The sequence below is a fragment of the Pelodiscus sinensis genome, chromosome 1, assembly GCF_052426305.1.
Source record: "Pelodiscus sinensis isolate ZL-2025 chromosome 1, ASM5242630v1, whole genome shotgun sequence".
NCBI lineage: Eukaryota > Metazoa > Chordata > Testudines > Trionychidae > Pelodiscus > Pelodiscus sinensis.
Genome location: NC_143052.1, coordinates 235616926 through 235638756, shown reverse-complemented (window position 1 = coordinate 235638756; position 21831 = coordinate 235616926). Strand labels below are relative to the sequence as shown.

General features: G+C 43.3%; 1 protein-coding gene across 5 annotated transcripts in view; it reads left to right on the top strand.

Moving 5' to 3' along the window:
- The window catches only part of TBC1D8 (TBC1 domain family member 8), a 105237-nt gene that overhangs the window by 44982 nt on the left and 38424 nt on the right, over positions 1-21831 (top strand). For 2 of the 5 annotated variants that reach the window (XM_025189715.3, XM_075917123.2), the window contains exons 2-4: positions 1769-1879; positions 9857-9975; positions 13825-14053. In XM_025189715.3, the coding sequence (XP_025045500.3) occupies positions 1769-1879; positions 9857-9975; positions 13825-14053 (459 nt within the window). Of the gene's footprint in view, positions 1-1768; positions 1925-9856; positions 9976-11457; positions 11480-13824; positions 14054-21831 lie in introns of those variants that run through there. The other 3 variants (XM_006133189.5, XM_075917115.2, XM_075917164.2) reach the window with 2 other exon arrangements.

Here is a 21831-nt window from a genome sequence, read left to right as displayed (position 1 = left end):
CTCTGTCCCTGGATTCCCCGATTCAGGCGCTGCTGAAACTGACCAGCGGCTGACTTGGAGAAGCCAGGGGCAGAGCAGCTGGGGTGCTGCTGGGTTGGTCCCTTAGCGCCACCCCTCGGTTCTGCGGGACCAACCCGGCAGTACCCCAGCTGCTCTGCCCCAGGCATCCCCGAGTCAGCTGCTGCTGAAACTGACCAGCGGTTGAGTCTGGGAACCCCGGGGTAGAGCACCCCAGCTGCTCTGCCCTGAGCTTTCCAGGGTCAGCCGCTGGTCAGTTTCAGAAGCGTCTGACTTGTGGAAGTCTGGGGCAGAGCAGCTGGGGTACTGCCGGGTTGGTCCCGCAGCACCGAGGGGCACATTCTCCCCTCCCTCCACCCCAGACCCCTCATAGTCCCCCCCTTCTGATAGTCCGGCATTTATGATAATCCGGCACCCCCTGGGTCCTAAAGGTGCCGGATCATTGGAAGTTTACTGTACTAATTTTGAAAATATAAAACTTAATTGAAGATGGAGACTTAAGAGAGATTCTAGTGAATCATCATTGGAGCTTGATTGATTCTTCTTAGTTTTGGCTTTTCAATTTGTTTTTATAATATTTAAACTGTGGCTAGCCTGGCTGTTCTGGAGGGTTGTGGTTGGCATTTATTATTTTGATTTATTTAGTACTTGTATTCAGCTGGAAACTTTTTCATTACATGCAGTGAACGCTGTGGAAGTGTTAAGCAGAAGTAGAATGTGAAAAGAGGAATAGGCTGCTGTGATCAGTCATTCAAGAACAGAAAAGGGAATTTAAGTTGAACAAACTGAGGAACAGGATAAATAACGTTAATTTCCCATGTACTTTTATGGCTTCATTGTATAGGTTCATTTCTTGTATATGTTAAAAATTACCATATTTTACAAGTCTGATCTTTATCAGGGTTTTCAGAAGTGCATTGTCTAACTTCTGCCACTGATTTAAATAGATCAGGATTAGTCCTACACTAAATACTTTAAAAAAATCCCTACTCACAGACTTAATATTGGGTTGAAAAAAAATAATCTCTGTGCTGTTTCTTTCTTTGTTATTCACGTGATCTTAAATATTATGAAGCTGCAGGCTAGATTGTGCTATGCAGTGGCCCTACAGCTTGCTCTGGTGACAGGATATAGACACATAGATACTCCTAATTGTGGTGGTGGTGGTGACAAAATACAGAGTTTTAGGACCTTTGTACAAAATTAGACATTTTTCTGAGGCAGCAGGGGAATAAACATATTAAAAATGGAGGATTTAAAATTTTTTTTCTGATTATTTTCCCTGTAATCATTGGAGAGGGTTTGGTATTTTCTTTGTCATATTTTCACCTGAAAATTGATAACTTCAGTTCAAAGAGACAGCAGTGTAATATGCTAAGATTTGTTTTACTCAGGAGCCAGTTATTATGAAATAGAATCTGAGACATAATGTGTTTGAGACTGTTCTGAATAACACATTTATGCATTCTAACCATAGCTTAGGTTTCAAAGCTTCTGTTAGTTATATGTACACATGACATAATTAACCAACTAGAAGTGTAAAAAAATGGTCTTCCGATTGGTCTGCCTGGCCGTCTAGTTTTTGATGCATTTAAACACATCTCCATTTTATAAGCCATTGTTAGAGAGCTTTGTTATAGTTTTTGTTCTGTGCTTAATTTGAGGGTGTTAAACCTGAGGTTGAATATTGATACACTTGTCTCAGTGCTCTTGTTGTTAAAAAATATTCTTCTTTCTTCTGTGTATTCAGGTCGTTTGGTAGGTGCCTTGGATGCAGTGCTAGATTCTAATGCACGTGTTGCTCCATTTCGAATTTTACTTCAAGTTCCGGGATCACCTGTTTATTCTGCCATAGCATGTGGTGAGTTATTGAATGGATCAGAAGTTTACTGGGCCATAGCTACTGGTGAGTTACATATCAGTTAAAAAAAAATCCCTGAGCATGCTCAGTATCTGCATGTCAAGGAAGCTGAAGGTAACCAAAATTAGTAACCTCGTGTGTGTAAAGGCTACTAGCTGTGACTTGTTTTAACAAACAACATACCTGATGGTTATAATTCCAGGTGTTAATAACATAAAGGAATGTTTTGTTCTGTTAAGCAGGAAAAAAAATCTGGCTCTTGCTGCCTTCCGTTATTTTTCTGTCTGTTGCAAAATGTCTTCATTCCGTTTACATATTTATCGCTTCAGATCGTAGTTTACACAGGCCACTTGCAGCAGGAGGCTTTTTGCCCTGGTATCTCATCAACACATCAGTACCTGTAGTTTATTTTTTAAAAGTCTCCTAGCTCATCTGATCACAGTACAATCTCATTAGATTATTTTAAAAATACAAAATGTTTTTAAATAAATACATGTTTTTGAAGTATCATAGTATGAGGTAGAGTTCCAGTTTTCTACTTGCACAAAATCAAACACACCTGCCCGGCCCCTTCTCAAAGGTTCCCACCCCTCACTTACTCCATTTCCCCCCTCCCACTGTTGCTCACCCTCGCCCACCATCACTCACTTTCACTGGGCTGGGGCAGAGGAGTTGGGATGCAAGAGAGGGCCAGGGCTCCAGCTGGGAGTGTGGGCCCTGAGGTGGGGGTTGGGGTGCAGGAAGGGGATCAGGGCTGGGCAGGAGTGTGGGCTCTGGGAGGGAATTAGGATGCAGAACGAGGTGCAGGCTCCAGGAAGTAGTTTGGGTGCAGGAGGGGTAAGGGTTTTGGGTGTGAAAGAGGATTCAGGATGCAGGCTCTGGGCGGGAGCTAGGGTGTGGGAGAGGGTTCTAATTTGGTGCAGGAGGGGGATCAGGATAGGGATGTTAAGGACTAGTGGACTATCTGATAAGCAAATGCTTATTGATAGTTAGTCGACTAGTCGATTTCCCCCCCTTGCTGCCTCTATCCTCGTTGAGGACTCTTGTACATTTCAAAGCTGGCACCCACATATAGCCCGGAGTCAGTGGGACTTCCTGCTGGCCCTGGTCCGAGTTCTGCATTCCTTCTTTGAAATGTATAAGAGCCTTGTACATGTTTAAAGGAGGAATGTGGAAGTGCCTATCAACTATTGAATTGTCAGTGGAAATTCCATTGACTACTCGACTAATAAAATAACCGTTACTTAACTTCCATAGATCAGGATGCAGTGTTCAACTGCGTTGTGGCACTTACCTCAGGCGGCTTCCAGCTGGTGGCACAGCGGGGCTAAAAATTTGTAATAATAGCGCTAATATTTTGAGAACATTTGTAATAACAACAACACTAACACTAAACATAGGGCACTGAAAATTAATATTTAGTCCTGCCATGAGTGCAGAGGACTAAACTAAATGACTTTGAGACCACTTCTAGAGCTATGATTCCATGAAATAGTATCAAAGTCCCTGTTTTTCCTCCCATCCACACTAAGTATATTTAAAAAAACCAACAGCAACAAATGGTCTGGTAGCACTTTATAGAGTAACAAAACTATAGAGTGCTACCAGACCTTTTGTTGTTTATTTCTGTACAGACTAACTCAGCTACCCCCTGAAACTTCTAAGTATATTCAGTTAGGTTTTATGAGTTACAAAAGATTCCCACACTTGACTATAAAAATGGCGTCTGGATATTTTTATCAAAACCAGTTATAGAGAGAGAGGATATTGGGCATTCAAAGCTACTTCTTGAAGGAAGCTGCTAAAATTTCCAATGATTAACTATATTTTTGAAACTCCTTGAAACACAGGAGCACTTCAGAACACAAATTATTTTTTTCCTCAATTAGAATATTTAGTGAAATGAATGGTATATGCATGTGCTTTCTTAATTCATTAAAAGACACTCACCAAATAAAACCATTAACCAGCCCAAACAGTTTTTTTTCCTGCTGTGCTCCTGGGCAAGATGGTGCTGAGGAAAGCTCCAGAATCCAGCAAGAGGGATGGAGGAGACCTGGGGCTGAAGACGTGGGATTGAGAGCTACCCTACCAGGAGCTGTGCTTGGCCTGGGGTCCCTGCCCCCTGACTTCTGGCCAATGGAAGGGACCTGGTGCAGAGAGGAGGGTGCTGGGTTGTCTGGGATTGGAGGCTTAGATTTCATATCACAGGGCTTGCAGCTCCTGCTCCTCACTTCTAACTTGTTGCCTGGCAGCTGCCCGGCAGGCACAAGCCCTTTGAATAGAAGCTGTTGAAAGGGCTCAAGCTTCTGGGCAGCTCTCAGGCAACTGGACAGTGGGGCAGAGCTGTGAGCTCTTTTCAGTTGCTTCTGTGTAAAGGGCTTGCACCTGCTGGTGGCTTCCAGGCATTACAGCCACTGGGCAGGCGAGCCCTTTAAATAGAAACAATTGAAAGGGCTCGTGTTTCTGGCTCCCTAGCAGCGTGCTAGAGGCTATGGGAGCTGCTAGCCCTTTTAAGCCTTTCTGCTTAAAGGGCTGGCGCCTTCCCTGCGCCTGTCAGGCAACTCGTGGCCTAGCAGCTGCGGAGAACACGAGAGCCGTTTAAATAGAAACAGCTCAAAGGGATCCCATATCTCCGGCAACACACTAGAGGTTCAGGGAGCTGCAAGCCCTTTCAGCTGTTATTCAAAGGGCTCTTATGTTCCCCACAGCTGCTAGGCAAGCGTTGCCTGACAGGCACAGGGAAGGCGCCAGCCCTTTAAATAGAAACACTTAAAAGGCCTTGCAGCTCCCCCCACTTCTAATGCAGGGTTACTCAACTTTGGAAGCCCTGGGGGCCACAATGATACTCACAGCACATGCTGAGGGCTGCAACTTAAATGCAAATATATATGCAAATAGCTTCTTTCACACTGAAAGGCATGAATACAAAGATTAAGGCAAGACTTCACAAAACACAGGCCCTGTTTAAGTCAGTTTTGCTGCTATTAATAAAATGCAATATTTACCCCATTTCCACCCGTATGACAGCACTTTTAATGAGCAATGACAATCCAGGAATTTAACTACTAAAATGCATATCAACAGAAGACCATCATATTGACTTGCTGATGTGGAGCGTGTTTCCAGTGGAGGCCATGTTCAAAGGATCCCTCCCACAGGCTGCGTGTTGAGCCCCGCGTAAACCCAAACCGCGCTGTGGGCCGCAAACAAACACTGTGGGTTGCGTGTTGAGCACCCGTGCTCTGAGGCGTTGCGAGGGAGTCAGAGACTCAAGCCCTTTTAGTGCTTCTGTTTAAAGGACTCATGCCTTCCCTGCGCCTGTCAGGCAACGCTTGCCTAGAAGCCATGGGGAACAGGAAAGACCCTTAAATAGAAACAGCTTGCATCTCCAGCAACTTGCTAGAGGAGCTGGGAGCCCTCCCAGCTGTTTGTATTTAAAGGGCTCTCCTGTTCCCTGCAGCTGCTAGGCAGTGTGTTGCCTGACAGGTGCGGGGAAGGTGCCAGCCCTTTAACTAGAAACAGCTGGGAGGGCTCCCCGCACCTATAGCTCATTGCTAGGAAGTCAGAGATGCCAGCCCTTTCAACTGCTTCTATGTAAAGGGCTTGTCCCTTCCCTGCTGGGTGTGGGGAAGACGTGAGCCCTTTAAATAGAAGCAGTTAGAAGGGCTTGCTCCCCTCTCCCACGCCAAGGCAACTAGCTAGGGGGTGGGGCCTGAAACTGCCTTGTGGGCTGGATCAAAGCCCTAGGTGGGCCGGATCTAGCCCACTGAGAGGCTTTTGCCCTCCGCTGGCCTAGGGGATTCAGGCACATGTTGGCTGTTTCTGGGAGTTGCATGGAGCCAGGAAAGGCAGGGAGCCTGCCTTAACCCTGCTGTGCTCCTAACCAGACTTTTAATGGCCTGGTCATCAGGGCTGACTGGAGCCGCTAAATCCTTTTGGACTGGAGGTTCCAGTCGAAAACTGGATGGCTGGGAACCTTAGTGCTAGGTGACTCATAAGAAAATGTTCTTTGAAGACTTGAATTTGTTAGTCTTTTTAAACTAATTTTTAATGAACTTTTTACCATAGTTTTTGAAGCTGAATTCTTCTTCAGAAAAATAAACTCATTGTAATTCATAGCAACCCCACTGTGTGGTGTTAAGGCCTACTCATTTTCATGCATGCATTTTAATTCACTTTCTGTGCTCTCCTAGGTAGTTATTCATTCTTCCTAGTGTTTTGGAAAGAGCTGGTGTAGACCTTCATAATATATTTCCTCTCTTTTTTTCATCATGAGTTGAGCGGTGAAATTGCTAACAATGTTGACATTTAAAATACCACCAATGGTGTTAGATTTAGTATTAATTGAAATGAGTAGGACAGTTCACACATTGAAGTTGTAGTTTATGGCTTACTGAAAACTCTGATAGCTATCTCTTCATCAGCTCATATTACATTTTGAAAGCAAATGTGTATATGCTCTCCCTTGTACCCCTGCAGGAAGTGCACCATGAATGAAAAAAAACTGCCCTATGGATGTCTGTCTGTATCACAAAACCACTGTATGATTTTTAGTGTTTTTTGAAGTTACGAAACTGGAACAAAGGCTAGAAGGCCAGCACTGGTGTACATTTTTATATTTGAGGGAGAGCTTGCAGAGAGTCTGTTATTTTTGGTTGTGGTTAGTCATTACCATTTCCTCATTTTCATAATTGCTGTTCACTTGAGACTTTTTATTTGAAAGGGAAGAACACAGAACTAAAGAGGGAATGTTTTGTGAGAGGATACTTCATGATCGTAACTATTTCTCTTGTAACGAAGAAAATGAGTTCACCATTTTAAAATGCAAATTCTGTGTTCATCTCAAAGAGTTTCAATGGGGTCTTTCAACTGGATGACTAGTCAAGAAAATGGCAGATGAAATTCCATATTGATAAATGCAAAGTAATGTACATTGGACAATATAATCCCAACTATACTTTTTAAATAATGGGGTTTCATTTGGCTGTTGCTGCTCAAGAAAGAGATCTTGGAGTCACTGTAGACTGAGCAGACATTTTCAGAGAAGAGTAGCCATTTTAAAAAGTGAACAAGGTTAAGAACCAGTAGTAGAGGGGTTGATAATAAGTTGAGAAATATCATAATGCTTTTGTAGAAATCCATGGTATGCCCACACCTTGAGTACTGTGTGCAGGTCTGGTTGCCCCATCTGAAAAAAAGATACATCATTTAGAACTGGAAAAGTGACAGAGAAGGGCAACAGGTTGGGGTATAGAACCAGCTTCTCCTTGAGAAGAGATTAAAAATGCTGGGACTGTTCAGCTTGGAAAAAAGATGACGAAGGGAGGATAAAATAGAGTCCTATAAAATCATGCTTAGTATGGAGAAAATGAAGAAGGAAGTGTTATTTACCCTTTCACATCACAAGAACCAGGGATTACCCAATGAAATTAATAGGCAGCAAGTTTAAAACTCACAACTTCACACAACACACAGTCATCCTATAGACTCCTTACTAGGGAATGTTGTGAAGGACAAAAGTATAAACTGGTTGAAAAAAGAATCAGTAAGGTCATGGAGGACAGATAGATCAATACGTGTTAGCCAAGATGGAAAAGCCTCTTACTGCCTGATGCTGGTACTAGATAACGGGGCAGATTACTTGATAATTGGCTTGTTCTGTTCATTTCCTCTGAAGTGTCTTGTATTGTCTGTTGTTAAAAGAAAGGATGTTGGATCATTGGTCTCACCTAATATGGTGTTTGTTCTATTTCTTGTGTGTCTTTTGTAGTTAAAGCAAGTTAGCAGTTTTATGAGCAAAAAATCCATAAAGACAATAAGAACAATACAAATTTTACTTCTGTAATCTTCTTATTATGAAAAGCTTCCTTCAGCAACTGGGAAAGAGGCAGGCTTCTTGCTAGGACTGGCTATAGCAGTCAGTAACACAACAGAACCTGACTTTCTTTAGCGGACCCTTTGGTCAGAGAGAAGGAAGTCAACTTGAGCAGCATTTTGAACAGAATGAATGAGTAGATAGTAAGGCAGAGAAAAGATCTACAGCACTTGAGGTGAGAGGTGACCAGTGCTTGGACAAGATGTTTCACAAAAAGGAATGTGGCAACTATTATGGAATACTCCTCCTTTCTGTGATCCTTCATTCCAGACTGTGTGCACACAGACAGATTTGTTCCCCACCATGTTTACTCACTATCTACATGGCCCATGCTTAAAAGTTCAATTTATTATTTCATAGTATAACCGCTCCTGTGAAAACAGTAGGCCTAGTGTTCTTAATTAATACCCTACAACATGCAGCCCTCTTAAACATTAGCACAGGACACATAATGACTGTGTTCTTTCTTTATGATTTTTTTGCCTTGATTAATGATATTTATGAAGGTCCATCACAAGATCTTCCTGTTGTGGAAGTTAAATCTTGGAAAGTTTCCCTGCCAGTTGGCTTTCCTTATGGGAAACCTAACAGAGGAAGGTGGAAAATGTTTAGCTAAATTTATCATCTTGCTGTGAGACGACATGCAGTATTCTTTGATGTTTAAAAACTCATATGTTTTGTGATGAGATTTGTACTTGAATTTTCTTTTTCCTCTTCCATGCTCTGCTCGTCTCCCCCCTCCTTTTTTATATATTTTTTTATTTTTTTTACTGTTACCCCTCTTCCCAGCTGGGCACTGAAAAGAGCACATCATGCCTGTTTACCTATCTTGTTTAATGAGGGAGGAGCAAGTCCTATCCTGTTTACTGTCTGACCAGCAGGAGCTGTCTTGTAATGGGGTGGCTAGCTTTTCTTCTAATAGCGCTGTTTTACAACTTTTCTCTATTCCTTGCATTTGCTCTTCTGTTCTCATGTTTTTATGACATACAGCTACAGCTTTTTTGAAGCAGTAGCGTTCAACTAGCAGTTTGCCTGAAGCTAATTGCTAAAGACTAAAATCTCATTTTGGTATCCGTTATCTACAAATGGTCCTTAAAATGAATAAAGTGTATTGTTTTTAAAGAAATCCATCATGTTTCAAAGCTTATTCTGTTAAGAACAGAAGAACGGCCGTACTGGGTCAGACCCAAGGTCCATCTAGCCTAGTATCCTGTCTACCGACAGTGGCCAGCACCAGGTGCCCCAGAGAGGGTGGACCGAAGACAATGATCAAGCGATTTGTCTCCTGCCATCCCTCTCCAGCCTCTGACAAACAGAGGCCAAGGACACCATTTTATCCCCTGGCTAATAGCCTTTTATGGACCTAACCTCCATGAATTTATCCAGCTTCTCTTTAAACTCTATTATAGTCCTAGCCTTCACAGCCTCCTCTGGCAAGGAGTTCCATAGGTTGACTACATGCTGTTTACCCAATTCTCCCCAAAACTGCAGACATTTTTATTTTAGGCTTGTCAAGCTGTGTTTAAAACAACCAGATCCCTTTGGTATCCAATACCTCGATTTTTACAAAAAGCCTTCACAAGCAGGTTACCAGATTACAGGTCATGTAAACTCTTCCCGAAGGCACACACATGGGTGTGTATGTGTGAGAGAGAACATTTGTTTGTGGGGAGAGCAGGGATAGTTAAATCCTAATTCAAAGTTTTTTCTTACTGCTGCTTAAGGAAAATTATGTCAAAATAAGCCACTTCCTGAGAGGGCAGTAAGCAGCTTTGTTGTTTTTTTTTTTTTTTTTTTTTTTTTTTTTTGGCTTTGAAACTCAGCAACACTTGCCTGCAGAGAGCCTGTATTCAGATCTTTGAAAACTAAAAGTACTAAAACTACTTCTTAAAGCAGTATTACCTTTGTTTTCTCTAATTATGGCTTGAACTGTAACATTTTGTTTGCCTGTTTGCTGCTAATAGTTTCCATTTGTGATTTCAGAAATTTAATTTCTCTTAATGTACTATGTCACAAGTGCGGGTTATTTCTTTTTCTAGTTAGAAGAAATTGTGAAAGAAATGACATGGCTTTTAATTAGCTCTTTTTTATCTTTCTAGGTGCCACTTTAGAAGAGATAAATCAGCACTGGGAATGGCTGGAGCAAAACTTACTCCATACTTTGTCTGTTTTTGACAATAAAGAAGATATTGTTAGTTTTGTCAAAGGAAAAGTAAAGGTAAGAAAAGTTGTCTTGCTTTCATCTTTCCCTTGCCTTCTAGTAAAGAAATTGGTAGAAATAACTCTTGATATTGTAAAACTATACCAGTCTACCAAATGTTTGTGTCCATATTCGCTTTTGCCCATCTAGATGGTATTTTTGATACAGCTACAAAGTCATCTAATTGTATCTGTTTTGGTCATAATTATATTAGTTATGAAACTAGAAGACTCACCTGGTATTGCCCGGGTCCTTAAGGACAGGGGGCTGGCAGTTTAGGGGGTGTAGGAGTCAGGACAGGGCCTTGGGAATATGGGTGACTCAGGGCAGGATGCTGAGGGCATGAGGGGTACAGGAGGGGTGGGTGGGGGGCTTTCTCCCTCCTTCTATGGCCTTTCCCAGCCTCTCTCAGCAGAAGCTGTTTCCTTTCCCCCCGTGACACCTCTTGGGATGGCGATGGGGTGGTAGTGGGGGTGGGGGTGTCTCCCTTCCCCATGGCCTCTCACGGGGTGGGCAGGCCAGTGGGGGAAATCACCTCGGTGGGAGGATCCCGCTTACTTGGTCTGGTGGGAGGCAAGATGGCGATCTCTGTCCCGAGCTGGCCACTCTCTTGGTGGCACGGCTGCCTGCAGTGGCCACTCTGTAGTATATTTCTCTCCTGTACTCACTGTCCCTGGTCACTGTGAGTAAGCACCCCTCCCTTTGTATGTTCTGGAAAACTGTCCCATTTTCTTGGCACAACCAAATCCTGATCTTGCTTTGTTAGGAGAAGAGGAAGCTGTGCACCGAATTTGGTGGTCCTAGCCCTTACTGTTTAGGAGGAATTCTTGAACAAACACTCAAAGACAGACAGAGGCACATTTCTAAAATATATAGATAGATGTTTTTCTTGATTTCCGCATTCCATATCGGTGATCTCATGAGTATGCTGTCATCCAGCATTGGAAAGAGCTGGAAAGTATGTTTACATAGTATTTTCATCTAATATCCACATGCCTCGGTGCTTACAACATGATTAAAAATACCAGTTGCACCATGCCTCAGGAAGCTACAGGAATAACAGCTGTGTAGTCTGTCATGTACTGTAGTTAAATGTAATATACTGCCAATTACCTTTTGTTTAATACTTTTAGGGGCTGATTTTCAGAGGTGCTGAGCACTTGCAACTCCAACTGAAGTCAGTGGGAGCTTCAGGGTCTTAGTACCTCTGCAAATAAGGTCGACAACTTCATTTTTTTTCACTTCCATTATACATTCTTTCCCATTCTGGATTTACCCCAATTTTCTTTCATGTAATAGATCATGTTGTATTGTTTCTTGAATTTTCTTCAGTATCTGTTTGTTCTGTTTTCTTGATCCTGCACATTGTATTTCTATAATTGTGTACCTTCTTTTTTTTTTTCCTGGTTCCTTCCTCTCTCCCAATCTCTCTGTCTTTCTCACCCTTTCCTAAAACATCCCATCCGTCTTTCCTGTTTACACCTATCCATGCACCGACAGCCACTGGAGATCCTAGGGAAAGGTATGTGTGTGTGAGGTTGCTCCACACCCCGGAAGGCTCAGACGGAAAGGGCAGGACCAAGGTCAGCTAGCCCTCAGTGCTGCCCAGAGCATGGCGCTGCCCCCCCACCTCCAGCTTCATTGCCACCCTGGCCTCCAACCCTCCCCCATCCCAGCCCCATGGAACTCCTGGTGCAGTGAATCAGAGGGGCCCGGGATTCCGACTACCGTGGCTGCTGCACTAGCAGTGGCAGCCGGGCTCCTTAGGATGACTGAACTTACTAGCATAAAACTCATGTGTAAGATGTGATAGGTCCCACTGTCCAACGGCAGGGCTTGTATGAGAAGCCAGGCTTGGTCACACACAAACACTTGGAAGGGGGAGATTGCTTGGGTTTCTAAGAGAGTATTGTCCCTGCACATAGGTGGTACTAGGTCCTGCCATGAGGGCAGGGGACTGGACTCGATGACCTCTCGAGGTCCCTTCCAGTCCTAGTGTTCTATGCTCAAGGGGCTCAATCTTTTAATGTTAGAGTGTAGTCAGCACAGAATCACGCTGATATCTTAGACATGAATCTCTAACATCATTGATATCCTTGGTCTCATGGATAGCAAGTAAATGATCTGTGATGTTACAGGAAAAAAAGGCATTCAGATATGTTCAGAATTCTATCCAGGGACTATGTATTTAAAAGACTGGCTCCAAATAGTCTGTATATCTACATTTTATCCCAAAATGGGGAAAAATAGCACCATCACCTACTTAATCCTTTGTGTAACATCTGTAAAACATGCACCTTGTTGAGAAGGTTTTTTTTTTTATTTTTTTTTTTTTTTTTTTTTTTTTTTTAAATTCCTGTTTCTGGCAGTATTTCAGTGGGCTTGCTTTCCTTATTACGCCCTGTACATCCAAGTGCTGTGAAAGGTGTGAATAAAACTCAGATCTTTTGATAATCTTGTGGCCATGGAAGTGAGAGTAGGGCTATGTCTACACTACAGTTTTTTTCGGAAAAATGGCCATTAAAAATAAAATCGCGGATCAACCACATTTTAAGTGTGTTTTTGTGCAAAAATATCGAAACAACAGAGGAGTTTTTCCGGCATAGGTATTCCTCATTCTACGAGGAAGAATGCCTTTTTGCGAAAGAGCTCTTTTGCAAAAAGGTGTGTGTGGACCAGGAAGGGGGATTTTTGGCATGGAAAGAGAAAAAAGCACAGGTGCCCTGGTGGCCATTCTGTACATAGCAGAGCTTACTTTCAAGAGAGCGTCCATGCAGTCTGGATGCTCTTTTGCAAAAGTGCATCACTTTTTCAATGCAATTTTGCAGTGTGGATGTGCTCTTGCACAAGAAGTTTTTGCGGAAGATCTCTTCCGATAAAAGCTTCTTGCGCAAGAAGCCTGTAGTGTAGACATAGCCTAGGAAACCTAGAATTCTGCAGGTTTCATACTCAATAATAGGCCCATATTTTTTATTATTCTATCAGCTCTCTTGTCTTTGCTACAGACATCTGGCATATGGGATTACAATATACCGGGAGGACTGATTTGTATTTTGTAGCACCGGGAGTGAATTTGCTTTTAGCCAAATAATTTGCATTTAACTGTCTTTCCTCCTTATTTATTGTACAGCCTCTTCCCGACTTATGAACTGGTTATGGACCAAGCAGTTGGTCATAACTCGGTTTGTTCGTAAGTCAGACCCCATAGAGTTACACTCGACCGCGCTGTTCGTAAGCGCAGATCGCGTTCGTAACTCGGGGCCCACCATTTACAACAGCTTTAGTTGTGAATGCAAACAGTAGTAAGTTGACCGTTTGCAATTCGGGGACCGGCTGTAGAACTGGAATGAAAAGACACAGCACATAATTAGTTTGTTATAAACGTATTTTAAGTCTTTGAAAAATAGTTAAAAGCTTATTACAAGTTATGGCATACTTCACTTGACTGTTTCTTGGTAATAGCACTGATCAATATAAACATTTCTTACTGTAGCTTTGTGCTGTGTAAGCAAAATAAAAGCTTCTACAGCCATAATATGCTGAGTGGAATTCCAGTAATGTTTATGGCTTTCTCTGAGTTATTTTAAATAATTATGGTGATCAATGCAAGTCATTATTGGTATCAAGATTTTAAATAGTCGTTTGAACAATTTTTTCAATTATAATCTAGTGTCAAAAAGAAGACTGGGTTTGGAAATGTAGATAAAGAGCCTGCAAATACTAGGTAAATGTCTGTATAACTTGCAAATCAACTTGGATACCTTCCTAAGAGAGAATCAGGATTTTAAACATGTACTGGTAGCTTGTAATAACTAGTTTGGACAAACTACTAGTTTGCCCTAACATGCTATCTTGTCATTGAATCAGGCACTGATAGCGGAGGAGACCAGCAGTAAACTAGCACAGCAGGAGGAGGATCCTGAGAAGTTTCGAGAGGCACTAGTGAAATTTGAAGCCAGATTTAATTTCCCGGAAGCAGAGAAGTTAATTACCTATTACTCATGCTGCTGCTGGAAGGGTAAAGTTCCTCGCCAAGGCTGGCTCTATCTGAGCATCAATCACCTGTGTTTTTATTCCTTCTTCCTAGGCAAAGAATGTAAGTGTGGAGGTACAAAAACTATGTACCTATGCAGACTTATAACTTTATGGGTAATTTTTAAGTAAAAATATTTGTCTAATCTTATTCTATGATATTTGGCTAATGCAATAGTGAGAAGTTCTAAATCTTATTTGGTTAGGATCAACTGACTTGTTCAGCTTGAGTCCATTTGCTTTTAAAAATTCCATGTTGTCATTTGTTGTCCGTTTTTATTTTTTCACTCCCAACAAACTCTCTTCTTATTAGCGTACAAAGATAATTGCTTTAAGCTACTGGGTTTTTTTTTAGATGAGATGTGGCCTGTAGTCAGAGGTGAAAGAGGGCCAGTACAGTGTACCAGTGAGACGTGGTCGCTGATACCTGCCTTTCCTAGCCGATGTCAAAACGCTGCCATGGCAGTACTTTAATGCCTCTTTCCCTGTTGCCCTTCCCAAAGCTGCTGACAGGGAGGAGGGGGGCAAAAGGGGAAGCTGACACAATGCTGATGGACCCTACTGGCAGGGCTGCCAATGGGTGGGTGGGGGGAATGGGCAGCTGCTCCAGATCCCAGTGATTTTAAAAGGTATTAAGGGGCTCTGAGGCCACTGCTGCCCTGGCACTGGCCAGAGACCTGAGCCCTTTAAATCACTACCAGAGCTCCAAGTGGCATGCACTGTACAGCCCCGAAGGGCTCCCTGGGGGATGCTGGCTCCCTGCCCTTCCCCTAGTGCTTGAGGCCCTGACCCTTCAGGGTGCGCAGAGCTGGGCCTGTGTATTGGTAACACTTCTAAATTACTTTCGCTACTGACTGTGATGGTGATTGTGTGGTGGAAGTCAGGAAAACGTTCTGTTCTCAAAGTGTGCTAGTTTGGGCCCCAAAGTAGATCAGCCTTAAATTGTATCTGGTGTGACAGAGTCTGAAATACCTATTTTTAATACAGAATGTAGTCATTCAGCAGCAGTCCCTCCCCCACAGGTGCACACATGCACACACACTAAAATAGCCACTGTTAACAGCTGCAGTTAGACAGCAAAGGAAGTGTAGGTTAGCTAAATACTTCGTTCTTAGAACTATGTGACATCAGTTATTCACTTGAAAGTAATGTGAGCAGTAAACATAACAAAGCTATGTCTTGTGCTCATGTGGCAAGGTAGAAAGGGAAAATCAGTATCTTCAAATGAAAAGGAATGACACTGTTTTTTGAAACTTCTGAACAAGATTTACAGATAAGGGAAAGTTAAAATAAACAACTCCCAAATATCCTATAATGTTTGTTTTCCCTTTTCAATTTTTAAATCTTTCACAGAAGTGACAAGTTAAAATTTTTAAAAGGGCTTGAGAAATCTACCAGATAATCATTACTAACGAGTCAGTTTCAAAGATATTGCCTCATGTTAGCACTGGAGCTCCAGGGAGCAGTCTTATGATATGCCCTCCATTGCCCAGTCTTTGGTGATGGAAATTATAAATGAACTTCTAAACTTTGTGTGTGTGTGTGTGTGTGTGTGTGTGTGTGTGTGTGTGTGTCTCTCTCTGCATGAGTAGTGGGGAGGGGAGGGGAGAGAAGGGGAGACGGGGTGGGGGGGGGAGAAGGGGAGGAGATGTCTGTCGGTCTTTTTTTCCTTCCTTTCTTCTTTGCTTGCTTCCTTCCTTAACAGGATTATTCTCTGAAATAGCACTGTAAGGATTCCTATAAATCCTACTCCAGCAGGAACAGCGGAATGAAACTTGGTTAATTATACTGTAATGATCTGGGAGGCTTTCCTGTTTATGCATAGAAGAGTTATTTTGTCAAATCAAATTGTAATCGTGTGGTTAATCAAATATTTACAGATTTAAGGCTGAATTAGAGTACAGTAAAATATGCCGAATGTTAACTCTTAATTTTTATGAATTAATACATCCCCTCTCCAAAATAGATGTCTCTTTTTCTTCTACTTTATGAGAATTCAGGTTATTTTGTTGTACTTGCAATTGCTGATGGTTATAATGTACATGTTGCATGTGTCTTGGGAAACTGTAATTGTTGTTTTGCTATATAGATACCTTAATCTCTGTTTTAAATATCTTACTGATTGTCCATTAACATGTGAAATACTTTGTGATGTGGATGATTTCCTCTCACCATAGTTTCCAACAATTATGTCTTAATGATTCCTGTTATACATATGCAGGGCTTGACAAACTATACAATCTACTCGCCCGTGGCAAGTAGATTTCAGCCACATGCCCTGTTCATTCGTGGCATGTGCATGCACAATGCGGCTCTTGCGCAGTACGGGGCTGGCGAGCGGTTTTTGCCGCCGTTTGTCAAACCCTGTACATATGCATTAGCATACATAGTAAAAGTTACAAATCAAAGCAGACATGAAATACCAGAGAGGAGTAGGAGCTATCATCAAAAGCCTAAGTCTGTGTCAGAGGGAGGCACTTATCTCTGCTTGAGAACCAGTCATGAATCTTTGGCACCTAAGCTCTTCCCACAAAATACAGTTGGTCGCAGCTGCCTTTGGTTCCGAGCACTCAGCTAATATGTAGGAGACCCTGTTGGCCTGATTTGAATAAGGGATTTGAATCCAATCTCCCACCTCTTAATAGAGTGCCCTAACCACTAGGCTATGGGATATTCTGGGGTAGGTATCTCTCAGTCCTCAGTGACTAATTGCTGAAGCCATTCCACTGTGCAAAACAAGAGCAACTGAGAGATTGCAACAAGAGCAACTGATAATTAGCATTGGAACAGGGAATTGAACATCCCAGGGGAGCCTCCGGGCTATGGAGTTAATTCTCACTCTCTCTGACCACATTCCCATTTGGACTTAGGCATGAGATAGGTACTTGGGTGTCAGGACTAAAGCTTGATGCATCAGGATTATCCAGACCTCAGGGTCTTTACTGGCAGAAACATAGCCATCTATAGGATTACGTGGCAACTGACTGGGGTGTTTTTTAGCATCTGAGGGTACGTCTACACTGCATGCTTATTTTGAAATAAACTATTCTGGAATAGTTATTCTGAAATGTGCTATTTCAAAATAATCTGTCTACACTGTAGGAAAGCGTCAAAATTAGTCTGAGGCAGGCTTGCCTAATGTAGACGTGCTATCTTGATTTAGAGCCCCAGGAGGCCCTGGGGAGGAATAACTTAGAATGGCCCTGGGTGAGGGACTATTTCGCAATAGCAGCAGCAGAGTGTCTACACACACCTTATTTTGAAATAGCTGATTCGGAATAGGTGTTATTCCTCATAGAATGAGGTTTACAGATTTCAGAATAAGTCGTCCATTATTTCAGAATTATTTTGAAATAATGGAATGGCCGTGTAGACGCTCACATTATTTCAAAATAACGGTGCAGTGTAGACGCACCTTAAGCTTTGGATTTAGATAGCTAAAATAGCAGTTAGGCTAGATCCACAAAGGGATTTAGGCACGTAGCATTGCGTAAGTCTAATGAATTCAGAAAATAATGCCAGTAGAACATGGCTTTTGCACTCTCTGCTGGGTGAAACTGAACATGAATCCAAATCAAAGACAAAAGTGTTGGCAGTCATTTTAATTCTGTTTTATTGAAATGGTTCAATGTTGTTGGATTAATAGAAATATGGGCAAAGTGCTACATCTTCTGGTTCTGCTACTTGACTAAAAAAATCCTTAGATTCTTTCTGGTGCATAGGCGGCAAGTTATATGGGCCATCCTCCAGGAATATTCAGAGATGGGGGCCCTGCTCCACCAATATTTGGAGCTGGGTCTCTCCTGCCTGGAGTGGGCCCCGTCCTCCGAAGGGCCACAGGTCTGGCTGGTGGCTGCTGGAGAAGGAGGGGGATTATGACGGGGTGCCGCAGCCTCGGCGGGGGGCACTGTGGGGTGGAGGGAGTGCATGCGCAGTGTGCTGAAACGCCGTGCAACAGCTGAGAGGGGAGACGCCCGGGTGTGGCATGATGTCACGGCTTGGGACTTTAAAACCATGCAGCCCAGAGTTGCACCTCACAGCCCAGCTCCAGGCCCGGCAAGTGGTCTGGAGCCCTGGAAGCAGCTGGGGCCCGATCACAGGCTGCAGCGCTGCAAACTAGAAGGAAGAAAGTGGGGAGGGGTGGGGTGAGGAGGGGGAAAAATAGGGGGAAGGGGTGGGAGAGGAAGGGGCTTGTGCTGAGGGGAGGGGGGCAGGTCAGGAGAAGAAAGGGGAAGGTACCAAGGGACAGGGTGGAGGAGAGACAAATGCCAGGTGGCCAAGTGGAGACTGAGGAAAAGGGCAGGAGGTGAGGTGTCAGTGGGAGGCGGGACAGGGTGATGCTGGAAGAGGAGAGGGAAAGGTAAGGTCATTGGGGGCTAGAGGGGGAGGTGCTGGGAGAAGGCTTGAAAGAAGGGGTGGGCATGAGGAAGGTGGGGATGGAGCAAGTCATGTGTGAGGGCACAGGGTAATGAGGACAGAGGATGGTGAGGGGGTGAGCATCAAGGAAAAAAAGGGAAAAGGGGGCTGGGGCAGTGAGGGAAGAGGGGACACCAGAAGGGTGCAGGGGTAAGGGAAGATGCAGGTGCCAGGGGTTTCTGGGGGTGAAGCAGAAGGGCAGACACCTGCAGGGGAGGCTGAGGGAGTTGGGTCTGTTTAGTCTGCAGAAGCGAAGAGTGAGGGGGAATTTGATAGCAGCCTTCAACTTCCTGAAGGGAGGTTCCAAAGAGGATGGAGAAAGGCTGTTCTCAGTAGTGATGGATGGCAGAACAAGGAGCAATGGTCTCAAGTTGTGGTGGGAGAGGTCTGGGTTGGATATTAGGAAAAACTATTTCACTAGGAGAGTGGTGAAGCACTTGAATGGGATACCTAGGGAAGTAGTGGTGTCTCCATCCCTAGAGATTAAGTGTTGGCTTGACAAAGCCCTGGCCGGGTTGATTTAGTTAGGATTGGTCCTGCCTAGAGCAGGGGGCTGGACTTGATGCAGGAGTGCAGAGGAAGGTTTTAGGGGAGGGGATGAGAAGGGGTAGCTCACATGATCAGAGTGAGGCTACTGGAGGAGAGGGCACAGGGGGGAGAGAAGGGCTGGTGGAGGGGGGCAGGTCTCAGAAGGGCTGAGGGCAGTGAAAAGGGCAGGAGTCCGAGTCAGGACAGCAGAGACTCCCGAGAAAATGCAAGCCACCGAGGGTTATTGATCAAAGAGTGCTTGATTGTTTCCATATTTATTTGCAATAAAGGGAAACTGTTAAACGCTTACGGTTTCCAGTCCATTTTTACATTTTTTTTAATAAAATATATATTGGCTTACAGGGCAGATGGGTGTGCGGGGACTGGCGGCGGGGGGGGGGAGGGGAGAGAACTAGACCCATTCTGGGCACCACCAAAAATTATACAAACCTGCCGCCCCTGTTCTGGTGCTGATGTGAGTTTTATGTGAAGTCACGGTATGTTGACACAAGCACTTACATTGAAACATGTTCAGAGATTCTCAAAGGAGCTATCAAAAGATTTAGAATTTTGAAAGATTGGAATGTTCAGTTTTTTAAAGGGGGTACTGTCAGGTTTCCATAGTTTTTGATTAAGTTTTCATTGTTCCTAAACTTTGAAAATATTATCTTTTTCTACAAGTTTTGACCTTTTTTTTTTTTTTGTCATGCTCCTCCTGTTTCTTACAGAACATAAGCCATGATGTGTTACTTGGTTGACTTGTTTGACTACAGCATTAGTAATAATTAATGATAGTACAACTCTAGATAACTAGTTTTTAGTCCCTTTGCTATCTGGCTCCACTGGGCTGAAATATTTTATGGCCATTCATAAACAATTTGTGCGTCATTAGCATGCTTCACCTGAATAGGAAAAGTTAGTATCAGGGAACGTTCTTGATAGGATTATAAGTTATAGAATAATATAGTAAACTCAGAGTTTTTATAAATGTAATTAATTATCATGGATATGTTTTATATAATGAAACAATCAAATCAAGGCAAGGCTTTACATTTTATTGCCTTTTTCTGACCTTTATACCAACAAGAGATTTGCCTTGGATATTGGCATACGAATCCTTCTATTGATAGGTAATAAGAGTTCTGGGTGAGCTTCCAGCAGTTGTTAACTCAGGTGGGGAAACTAATTTATTTTCAAGTGTTTTTCAGTAAATAGTAGCCAGATTGTTAGTCTTCAAAGCTCATATAAAAGGCAGATGATCTCCTGCCATAATTATCCAATGTATGCTGATCCTTTTTCTCTTCTTCAGGTTGTGACTGAGGTGATTAGCAGAATGTCAATATAAAAATACTATGTCATACTTTAATTGTATTTGGAGTTTGTCATATGCTGTGAAATGTTACTCGACAATATTTAGTTATCAGTTATTTAAAAAATTAAAATGGGAAGATTAATGTGCATAATAATTTTCTTCAGAAGTCTGTTTATGGGTGACATTACAGCCGTCTTAAAATTTCTATTGGTAGTGGTTACGTGTGTGTGTGTGTGTGTGTGTTTGTAGCCTATACTATATAGTATTTCTCACTCGTCTTTTCTCCTTCATTATACTGTATACATGATATAAGTATAGTATAATCCAGACGCACACAGACTGCTCACAATATTTTCTGATGACGTGGTCCCCACAGTAGTTAAAATTACAGTAATTTGTGAGCCTTGAATTTTATTACTGTTTCTTGGTGATCTTTGTAGCCTTGTTAAAGAGTGGGGGGGTCTGTCTCATCCTCTTCAAAGGATACGTCCGATATATAGATTTATAAATTTTACATATATGAAATTGTTAGCTCAGAATTTATGCCGCATGATAGTATGAGAGGACCATGCTATGGAATGCACTGTTAAATTCCCTAGTTCAGTAAAACTCCATTGGTCCGGCATCCAATGCTCCGGCACTCCTGATGGTCTGGCACCATCGGGAACCCGGAAGTGCTCCGGGCAGCCGGACAACTGGAGCTGCTCTGTGCCTGGCTTCCCCAATTCAGCCGCTGCTGAAACTGACCAGCAGCTGAATCGGGGACGCCTGAGGCAGAGCAGCTGGGGTGCTGCCAGGCTGGTCCCGTAGTGCCACCCCTTGGCACCGCGGGTCCAACCCGGCAGCACCGCAGCTGCTCTGTCCCAGGAGTCCCCAAGAGCAGCTGGGGTGCTGCTGGGTTGGTCTCGCAGCGCTGAGGGGCGGCGCTACTGGACCAACCCGGCAGCACCCCAGCTGCTCTGCTGCAGGCGTCCCCTATTCAGCTGCTGCTGAAACTGACCAGCAGCGGCTGAATGGGGACTCCTGGGGCAGAGCTGGACTATCGGAAGGAGGGGCTATGAGGGGTCTGGAGTGGCATCCCACCCCAGACCCCTCATAGCCCCCCCTTCCGATAATCCTGCATATTTTATAATCTGGCACCCTCTGGGTCCTAAAGGTGCCGGATTATCGGACGTTTACTGTATAACCATTTCCATGTTGTGTTGCATAGTCATCCAGTTTACTTATGTTTCCAGATTCTGGGCCTAATTTCTTAAAAAATCCATTATGGAAGTAAGTTTCCTTACAACTGTCCAAGTGAGTAGGAGGTCAGCTTCTCACCTTTCTCTTCTTCAGCTGGGTAGAGGCCCGGGAAACTTTCCTCACGTTATTGCCACCTGCTAGTGAATGAAATGTGTCCTGCTTTGTGGGGAGAGAATTCCTGTCAATGTTACTTGATCATTTAGTGTCTTACATAAAAACTAAACGAATCTTAAGTGGGCAGTCACTCGAAAGAGAAGCTTTCTTCTTAGAACATAGGAGAATTAATAGTGGCTACATATTAGGTTTATGGGTTTTTTAATATATAGAAGGAATATTTCCTTCCC